General features: G+C 38.7%; 1 protein-coding gene across 1 annotated transcript; it reads right to left on the bottom strand.

The window, feature by feature from the left end:
- Window positions 1-8,114: 8,114 nt before the first annotated feature.
- Window positions 8,115-10,130, bottom strand: LOC149233457 (putative UPF0481 protein At3g02645). The gene has a single exon (XM_089382199.1). It carries the CDS (start codon window positions 10,128-10,130, stop codon window positions 8,115-8,117), a length of 2,016 nt encoding a protein of 671 aa, XP_089238325.1.
- Between the last annotated feature and the right edge of the window lie 690 nt (window positions 10,131-10,820).

Below are 10,820 nucleotides of genomic sequence, written 5' to 3'. Positions count from 1 at the left end.
ATTTTTTTATGATGGTGAAAAACTCTGTTCCTCAGTGAATTTTTTTTTTAAGTCTTCCTGTGCACAAGAGGATCCTGTGGAAGTAAAACAGAGCATTTCCTTTGTGTTTTATTTTCTTGGTTTTTGGTATTTTCCCCATTGAAAAATACCCAACAGTGGTATCAGAGCAGGACCAGGCTCTTTAAAGAAGTTAAAGAAGCTGAAGGGAGAAGGTTGTTGCTGCAGCAAAACTTCTCAGGCAGACAGAAGACTCAGACAACGAAGGATTCAGGTATTCTTCATAACTATCTTGTTTGTTACTAAAGAGACAGTCAGTTTTTAAAATACACAGTCAAGGAATGGCTAGCACAAGCACTGGTATGGGTATGTTTAATACCCAGCTCCCACAGTTTAATGGGAAGAACTATGACTACTGGTCAATAACTATGAAAGCCTTGCTTGCTTCCCAAGACTTATGGGAAATAGTTGAAGATGGTTTTGAAGAACCAACAGATGAAACTGAGTTCAATGCATTAACTCAGGGAGAGAAGGATCTGCTGAAGAGCAATAGGAAGAAGGATTCAAAAGCCCGTGTGTTGTTGTATCTAGCAGTAGACCAGAGTGTGTTTCCAAGGTTAGCAGCAGCTAAGACATCCAATGAAGCATGGGAAACCCTTAAGACAGCCTATCAAGGCATGGAGAGAGTGAAGACAGCAAAACTACAATTGCTGAGAAAGGATTTTGAGAATCTGTGCATGAAGGAGTCAGATAACATTGACTCATTCTTCACTCATGTGATTGGTGTAATCACACAAATGAGAACTCATGGAGAAACCATTGAAGATAGAAGGATTGTGGAGAAAATATTGAGAGTCTTACCCTCAAGGTTTGATGCCATAGTCACCACCATTGAAGAGACAAAGGATCTCTCAAGCTATTCAGTTGATGAGCTACATGCATCACTGATAACACATGAGCAGAGGTTGAGTAGGAATGAAAACTCATCTCTTGAGCAAGCCTTCAAGACCCAGATGTCCTTTGGAAGAGGAAGAGGTCAAGGCAGAGGAAACAAAAGAGGAAGAGGCAGAAGCCAGAACAGAGGTGGAAGGAACAACCCAGCAAATCCACAAGGAAGAGGCAGCAATACAAATCAGAACCAAGGTCAAGGCAGCAGCCAACAAAGAGATCAGTATCAGGCTCAAGGACAAAGGTATGATAAATCTAATGTTCAATGCTATTATTGCAAAAAGTATGGACATTATGCTAGTGATTGTAGAAAGAAACAACATGATAAGAACAGCAGACAAAATGCAAATGTTACAAGAGAAAACAACAGTCAAGAAAATGTCCTGTTAGCTTGTAACATGGCTGAAACACATAGTGAGGACATATGGTTTTTAGACTCAGGTTGCAGCAACCATATGACAGGGAATATAGCCCTCTTTTCAGCCTTAAATCAGAATTTGAAATCAGAGGTCACACTAGGAACTGATTGTAAAGTGTCTGTTATGGGAAAAGGGGAGATAAAAATATTTACAAAACAAGGAGAAAGGAAAACCATAGCAGATGTCTGCTATGTCCCCAGAATGAGATGTAACCTATTGAGTGTTGGACAGCTTATCCAAAAGGGCTACAATGTTTACTTTGTAAATGATGTGTACACCATCATGGACATACCACCCAGCAAAAGATGCATTGCTGAAGTGAAGATGACAAGGAACAGGATGTTCCCTCTCCGGATCAGGGCAGACATGAAGAACAAAAGGGAAATGGCAGCAGTCACCCAAGAGGCCTTCCAAAGCGTGCCAAAGGATGAGAACTGGTTATGGAACTTGAGATTCGGGCATTTAAATTTTGGAGGTCGAAACTTATTGAGCAGAAAAGGAATGGTAAAGGGATTACCATTGATAGAGAAACCGGACAGCCTATGTGAAGGCTGCATTTTGGGAAAACAACATAGAGAAAGTTTTCCATCAGGGAAGAGCATAAGGGCAAAGACACCCTTAGAGATTATCCACTCAGATTTGTGTGGACCAATGCAAGCTCCATCGTTAGCTGGCAGCCTATATTTCTTAACATTCATTGATGATTTTACAAGAAAGACTTGGATATATTTCCTCAAGAACAAAAGTGAAGTGTTTGAGAAATTCCAAAATTTCAAGGCATTTGTTGAAAACCAAAGCGGGCTGCACATTAACGTTTTGAGAACTGATAGAGGAGGTGAGTATATCTCCAAGGAATTCCTAAGATTTTGTAGAGAAAATGGAATTCATAAACAGTTTACAGCAAGGTACACCCCACAGCAAAATGGAGTTGCTGAAAGGAAGAACAGGACCATCATGGATATGGCAAGGAGCATGTTGAAGGCAAAGCATTTTCCAAATGAGTATTGGGCTGAAGCTGTACATTGTGCAGTTTATATATTGAACAGGTGTCCTACAAAAGCAGTCATGAACAAAGTGCCAGAAGAGGCATGGAGTGGGAGAAAGCAAGGAGTCACCCACATGAGAGTTTTTGGGTGTGTGGCCTATGCACACATTCCAGATCAGCTAAGGAGGAAGTTGGACAGTAAAGGGGAGAAATGCATCTTCATTGGATACAGTGATGAATCCAAAGCCTACAGGCTATACATCCCATCTACCAAGAAGTTCTTTGTAAGCAGGGATGTTCAATTCATTGAAGAGGAAGCTTGAGATGGAAGCATAGAGAAAACAGTGAATGTCAAGAACTGTTTGTCTCATGATGAATATGAAGAGGAGGTGGCTGAAATGAATCCCCAAACAGCAGCGCCAACACAAGGACAACAAGGTACACCATTGAGGATAAATGAGAGTGCTTCTCTAAGCACACCACAAGGAGGAAATTCAAGTGCATCTTCAAGCACTTGCACACCAAATGAAAGAGGTAAGAAATTTAGAAATCTAAGTGACATTTATGATGAAGGAATGAATTCCTTATTTGCCTTGTATTGTCATGTTGATGATCCTATTCATTTCGAAGATGCAATTAAAGATAGGAAATGGATAGAAGCTATGGATGAGGAGATGTATGCCATAGAGAGAAACAAAACATGGGATTTGGTTGAGTTACCAAAAGGCAAAGAAGTCATTGGTGTGAAATGGGTCTATAAGACCAAGAGCAATGCTGAAGGCAAGATAGAAAGGCACAAGGCAAGGCTGGTTGTCAAAGGGTACAAGCAGTAGTATGGGAGAGATTATGAGGAGACTTTCGCACCGGTTGCAAGAATGGAAACAGTGAGAACAGTGCTGTCCATAGCAGCACAAAACAAATGGAAAGTCTACCAAATGGACGTGAAGTCAGCATTCCTAAATGGAGTGTTAATGGAAGAGGTCTATGTGGAACAGCCTCTCGGATATGAGAAGAAAGGTGAAGAGCACAAAGTGTGCAAATTGAAGAAAGCTCTTTATGGGCTGAAGCAAGCGCCAAGAGCATGGTACAGCAGGATAGATTCTTATCTATTGGATAATGAATTCGACAAATGTGAAGGAGAACCCACAGTCTACATCAAGGAAAAGGATGGTAAAATTTTAATTGTTGTCTTGTATGTAGATGATGTTATTTTCACTGGAAATGATATTTATCTTATTGAGAATTTTAAATCAGTCATGAAGGATGAATTTGAAATGACTGATATGGGTTTGTTGAGATACTTCTTAGGCATAGAAGTAGATCAAAATGAAAAAGGAATTTTTATATCTCAAGCAAGATATGTAAATCAAGTTTTGGGCAGATTTAAGATGGAAGAATGCAAGGCAGCAATCACTCCCACAGTGATGGGATTAAAACTCAGCAGAGAGGACAGCAACAAGGATTTTGATCCTAGCCGGTACAAAAGCATTGTGGGCAGCCTTATGTATTTAACAGCTACTAGGCCTGACATTATGTATGCTGTTAGTTTAATTTCCAGGTTCATGGAGAGGCCGAAGGAGGCACATTGGCAGGCAGCAAAGAGAATTTTGAGGTATGTCAAAGGTACCAAAATGTTTGGAATTTTATATCATACCTCAGAACATTCAGATTTGATTGGGTACACTAATAGCGATTGGGCTGGAAGTGTAGATGATCGGAAGAGCACTTCCGGTTATGTTTTTAATATGGGTTCAGGCGCCATCTCATGGGCTTCTAAGAAGCAGTCCATTGTAGCATTGTCTACAACAGAGGCTGAATATGTGGCAGCTACATCAGCAGCATGTCAAGCAGTGTGGATGAGAAGAATGTTGAGAAGCTTAGGCCAAGAGCAGGCAAAAGCGACAGTGATCTTTTGTGACAATAGCTCAGCTATTGCATTGTCAAAGAATTCAGTGTTTCATAAGAGAACGAAACACATTGATACCAGGTTTCACTACATCAGAGAATTGGTGAACAATGGAGAAATTGTCCTAGAACATTGCAGGACTCAAGAACAGGTAGCAGACATCTTGACAAAGCCACTGGATCAGAAGAGCTTTGAATTTTTGAGAAAGTGTCTGGGTATGACCGAATGCCCAGTTGTTGAAATTAAAGGGGAGTGTTGAAATCTAATTTCAACGCAGACCACCAGAAACCGTGAACCAAGCCAGAAATCGTTCACCGGATTTTCTCGGAGCGATTTGTCGACGAAGTAATAATTCGGCAAGGAGCTCCGATATAATTTGGAGCCGACACGTGGTTCAGCCCTGACGTAACGCAACCTAAGAATCTCGGGAGTTAATGTTCATCATATGTTGGCTTTCCGATATTGCTATCCGCCGTTCGATCTGCTCCACCTTCTTCAACCGTTGATTGTCCGAAGCTGCTCCAAACTTGCATACGGCAAACATTAAAGCTCATGCGTGGAGTAAAATTCAAGATTTGCTGTTGACCGCCGAGAAGGGAATTAAATGTCTTTAATGATGTTCGTAGTTTTTTGGTGGAGGGCTTTAATTTTGGTTATGGGCATATGTCCCATATGGTATACGTTTTATGTTTTTTTTACGGCACGTAAAGTTTTTTTTTATGTGTGTTAGTTGTATGTTTTTAACAGGCATGTTTTGTATTAAAGTTTCATATGTATATGAGCCATGTAAAAAAAATGTGCTCTATGTTTTTAAGTGTTGACCTTTTATCATGTATGGCACACGGGAGGAAAAACACTATGTGTGTTCGCAGCAGTTCGCAGCAGCGAATGAGAACCAGAAATGTTTGCACAGCAGTGCGAAGAAACTATAATGAACAGGTTGTAATGTTTTAGTGTTGGCCATCGTATTGTAATGTTTTAGTGTTGGCCATCGTAAAACTGAGGAGTAGAAAAACCATGTGTGGTTTTGCACAGCAGTGCATAAAGAAAATGGTGAAGCGTGTTTTGTAAGCCTCTGTAAATTTTGTTTTTACAGCAGTATGTAAATGAAGGTTTTGTAAAATCCAGCCTCTGTAAATTTTGTTTTTACAGCAGTATGTAAATGAAGGTTTTGTAAAATCCATGAGCGTATAATGAATTTGTTTTACAGCAGTAAAGTTTTGTTACAGCAGTGAATGTAAAAGGGGATTTACAGCAGTAAACCCAGTTCAGTAAATTCTTAGAAATTTTTTTATGATGGTGAAAAACTCTGTTCCTCAGTGAATTTTTTTTTTAAGTCTTCCTGTGCACAAGAGGATCATGTGGAAGTAAAACAGAGCATTGCCTCTGTGTTTTATTTTCTTGGTTTTTGGTATTTTCCCCATTGAAAAATACCCAACAGGTCAATTTCCTAATAACATAAAATACGATGGTCTCTATCTCAAAATTTTTCATTTACAATCATCCAATAAACTTGACATATAAATATTCATCGACGGTATTCCTCTACTATTCTTTTCATCTATATGCATTTACACAGTTTCATACTAGAATCAGAAATCAGACATGTGATATAGTATACATACATTAATGATTACAGTCATAAAAGAAGACTAATTATCTCAACATATGTAAAGTACTTATCTGCTTGTTATTAATCCAGAAAACTCAATCGAAAGAGCACCCTCCACCCTTCCAATGAGATCGACAATGACGTCTGAATGTCCTCCCGAGCTTTCTAACTACCAGAGAAGTTTTCCTAAGTCTGGGACAACTTTGCAGACCTGAAGACCCCTGTTGGAGTCTGGTCCAAAGTAATCTGTGTGAGGTATTCCACTAGGTCTATTCTTTGCATTTATATGCATTTACACAGTTTCATACTAGAATCAGAAATCAGACATGTGATATAGTATACATACATTAATGATTACAGTCATAAAAGAAGACTAATTATCTCAACATATGTAAAGTACTTATCTGCTTTTTATTAATCCAAAAAACTCAATCGAAAGAGCACCCTCCACCCTTCCAATGAGATCGACAATGACGTCTGAATCTCCTCCGAGCTTTCTAATGAGATCGACAATGACGTCTGAATCTCCTCCGAGCTTTCTAACTACCAGAGAATTTTTCCTAAGTTTGGGACAACTTTGCAGACCTGAAGACCCCTGTTGGAGCCTATTCCAAAGTAATCTCTGTGAGGTATTCCACTAGGTCCAACCCAACTCAGGAGATGCCCTCCACCTGCAGCATACCACTGCGCCTTCTTGGTTGAATCTTCTTTACCTCCGCGCCTCTTCTTGGTGGAATCTTCTTTACCTCCGCTCCTCTCCAAGAAAAGTTCGAAAAAGTAAAGAACCCCCTTCCTCTCCACTGAGATCCATGACCAAGAATCATAACTATTTAAGTGTCTGGTAGTTAGATAACTTCATTTAGGGTCTCTCCTTTTGAGTTTCTACGCATATCTATATAACTTTCAACAAGTATAATTACATGCATATATAAATTATATTCATGAGTAATTAAATAGTTTTTATTTTCTTTCAATCGTAGGCTTTCGTACTAAGCCAAGTATTAAAATATCCTAAACAAATAATTAACCAGAGTTACAATAAGCAAAACAAATAATTACCAATACTCATGTATTGGGTGTGACATATAAAAAATTGAAATTGGTTTAAAAAATAATTTTTATTTTTATTTTTTAATTTAATTTGAAAAAAAAAATTACATTTACGAATATTATTAAAATATTATAATTTTTTTCATTAAATGTATATATGTTTAATTTATATATTAATTATTTTTATAATTAATAATAATTTAATAAAATATTATAATTTTTTTCATTAAATGTATATATGTTTAATTTATATATTAATTATTTTTATAATTAATAATAATTTAATAAAATATTATAATTTTTTATTAAATGTATATATGTTTAATTTATATATTAATTAATTTTATAGTTAATAATAATTTAAAATAAAGTTATAATTTAATGATTTTTTTAATTTTTTTAATATTAATAATGAGCCCACTTGGTGTAGAATAAGTAGTAATGGGGTATACTGTTAAGCCACTCTGTAATGTAAAAATCTCTAAAATCAGATCATGTTAAACAATGGTGAGAATGATCAAACGTAATATAATCTCTAATAAACTCATACCAAAAATTATGAACAATCTAAAATATATTATGGTATAATTTTTTAATATAAATTAATATCTAACCACGTTTACCCCTAAATACACAGCGTTACCAATCATCTGCTTTATATGAATATGTTAAATATTAGGATATCCTACATTGTCCAAAAATATAACAAAACCAAGTAACTAATATTCACAAGGTTGTTGTACCAAAGTTACATGCAACACTCGGTACTTGTTATAGGCAACGGAATACTAATCATTAGAAAATAAAAAACTAGAAACCTCCTTCCAATCTTCACTTAGAAAATAAAAAAATAGAAACCTCCCTCCAATCTTCTCTTAGAAAATAAAAAACTAGAAACCTCCCTCCAATCTTTTTTTAGCAACTCCTATGGCCAACAACATCCAAATCACTTAAAATAACTGAAACCTCTCATATAAACTAGCCATGGTAATAAAATCACTCGGAAGTTCCCTTTAAAAAACACACAGATTGACTTTGCTCGACACGTGACCCAAAACAAATCACCAAATCACCATTTACTTCAGAATGAACATCAGCTTTTTGGGTCTAAACCATGAAAAAAAAACACACACATTGACTTTGCTGGACGGTGACCGAAAACAAATCACCAAATCACCATTTAATTCACAATGAACATCAGCTTTTTGGGTCTAAACCATGAAAAAAGGGAAGCAAGTTGCACCAAACTAGGGGCGATCTCGTTTTGAAATTGCTAGCCTGTTCATATGTGCGTATTATGTATATGGTTTGCACAACGGCCATCACCAGGTAAAGCGTCGCCGCTACCCGACCTAGAATTTTCCACGGCGATGAGAAATACTTATCGCGAAGCTCAGTCAAAGAAAGCATGCAATTCTGTTTGAAGTCCAAGGATTTATTTTTTAATTCCTTGCATTTCTTCTTGTAGCACACATTCATGGCTTTTGACAGTCGATGGATGTCCCGAGTCGTATTCACGCCGATTCCCTTGCATAGCCCGTGGAAGAGCTGGTCAACCTCTTTGTCAGTCATACTCAACTTCGTAACAATGCCCTCTTTTGTTAGCAAAGCCACGTCTTCTTCCGAGATGATTAACATATCCATCACGTTGAGGTAATACGCAACGGTCTTGTTGGGAAACTGGTTGCACATCTCAAAAGCAATTAGGTTACGGAATACAATCTCTGTGTAATCATTGATAATGATGGGAGGAAGATAAAGTGTGGCGTTCCTCGGATTGAAGCGGGACTTCGTGATGCCTCCCTCGCATGGGCTAAATTTGATCCCAACCTTTGCTAATTCTACTGCACAAGGGATGGTTTCCACGGCATCCTCTCCGTTGTCCTCGCCTTCGCTTTCTCCACTAACTGCTTCCTCTTCTATTTCTCCATCCACTGCGCTGTCTTCGTCTTCTCCGTGAACTGTGATATTTTCATCTTCTCTTTCTCCATTCACTAAGTTGTCAGAGTCTCCGCCATTAGGGGAACATAGAGACATAATTCTGGGGCGAACCCGACGCAGAAGCTGAGGATCTTGATCTTCATCATTCGCTAACTCGAATTCCCATTCGCCTTCTCTGCTAAGTATTTCGTCGTCGCGTTCAGCTCCCCAGTCGCCTTCTCTACTAAGTACTTCGTCATACTGTTCAGCTCCCCAGTCGCCTTCTCTACTCAGTACTTCGTCTTCCCCTTCAGCTCCCCAGTTGCCTTCTCTACTAAGAACTTCGGCATCCCTTTCAACTCCCCAGTCACCTTTTCTACTAAGTACTTCGTCTCCATAATCTCTTTCTCTAATCATGAAGTTGTTTGAGTGTCCACCATTACCGGAAGGTGGAGACACAATCCAGGTGCGCAACAAACCGAGAAGATGAGGAACTTCATGATTTAGTTGCGGCGTGGACCATTTAACTTTCTTATAACCGAAGGGGCTGAAACAGCGCAAGAACGGTTCATACAGCATGTCGAAAAGCTTTCTCTCGAGATCATCGGTCGGCTTGAGCTCCAATTGCAGCAGCTTTCGGAGAACCATCAAGGGGATTTGATTTTCAAGCTTCAAAATGTCGTTCAGAATGTCCATTCCAGTATAACGAATCTTATTCTTCTCAAAAAGAGGTTCATAGTACCCGTTCTCTCCGGGAGAGTGGTCCCCACCCAGGGTCCTCAATATTTCTAGAATGAAGCAACCGTCCAAAGTTAGCATCGAAGCGAGGATATCTCCTTCACAGTCGATTTTTTCTTCGTAGTTTTTCCTGATTTCGTCCTCCAGCGGGAAGATCTCGTTCCTTGCACGATTGAAGAAATCCATATTATTTGCATCAGATCCATTGTGGAGGTTGCCATTGACCCTCCGCATCATTATACGCAGGGCTCTTCCTTTGTGATGGTCCATTAAACGAAGTTCTGCACTTCTATGATGATATGGACCGATCGATACTTTTTCAGGGATAAATGCTTCTCCCTTTTTCGACTCTTTCACCAGAATGTTGGGAACTCGAAATATTGACACAACGGACGGCGATCGCCCATCGAGATCGGCAATGCCTTCAATATCAACGGTCCATTCGGCTTCGTTGATCCATCCACGCCGTTCTTCTATCGGTTGCTCTTGCTGCGACTTCCGTGTATTATCACCCTCGGAATGAGACTCGGCTGCTAACATTGTAAGACCCGACATTTTACTACAACAATTCTGAAGCAGAGATTACTCTTTCCTTTCTCTCTCTTTACCTGTCTCGTGCAGATCCAATGCTTTCTGGCCTCTATGGAACCTCTTTTAAATAAGGCGCAGAGGAGTGAGGAACCTTCAACTACTATTCTAGAGAACTGGTCTCATGTGTGAAAGTTTGAAACTAACTACCAGTCTAGGGAGAGGTTGAAACATTTAAATAAATAAGAAGGGGAGTTAACTACCCTTCCGTCAATCACCGTGCTAAGCGACTCCTCTTGAGGTGAAACGAAACTAAAACATCGAGGCAGAACAAAATCAAGTGGTGTGCAGGAATATTAAGTGATAATATATGGAACTTTTATTCATAAAAGGAAAGTTTTACATGGTCCTCTTTCTATTACATATCATTATACCTGATTGTATTTTATCACATATGTGAGAACTAGTGCTCTAAAAAATAAGGGACCAAATACACTGACACGAAGATCAAAACCCACCGCATAGGAGAAGAGGCTACACTCTTAAAACAATGGAAAGTCTCCATAGATCAATATCATCAAGTGAAAGCTTATTAGGAAAAAACGGAAAAATCCGTTGTAATAGTTGAGATTAAATCTCAAAAGAACCCATACCATAGCGCCTTCCATTGGAGAAATTTTCAAACAACATGTAACCAGGACAAAGGGAGAGACCATG

This window comes from Pinus tabuliformis, chromosome J (genome assembly GCF_031772625.1).
Source record: "Pinus tabuliformis cultivar Carrire ecotype Pingquan chromosome J, CPIR1, whole genome shotgun sequence".
In the NCBI taxonomy this organism is placed as follows: Eukaryota; Viridiplantae; Streptophyta; class Pinopsida; order Pinales; family Pinaceae; genus Pinus; species Pinus tabuliformis.
Note: the sequence above shows the minus strand (reverse complement) of the source record. Positions and strands in the feature narration are given on the sequence as shown.

Bases quoted from the DNA above. Each gene is read 5' to 3' on its own strand.
- LOC149233457 (XM_089382199.1), bottom strand. From the start codon at position 10,130: ATGTCGGGTCTTACAATGTTAGCAGCCGAGTCTCATTCCGAGGGTGAT.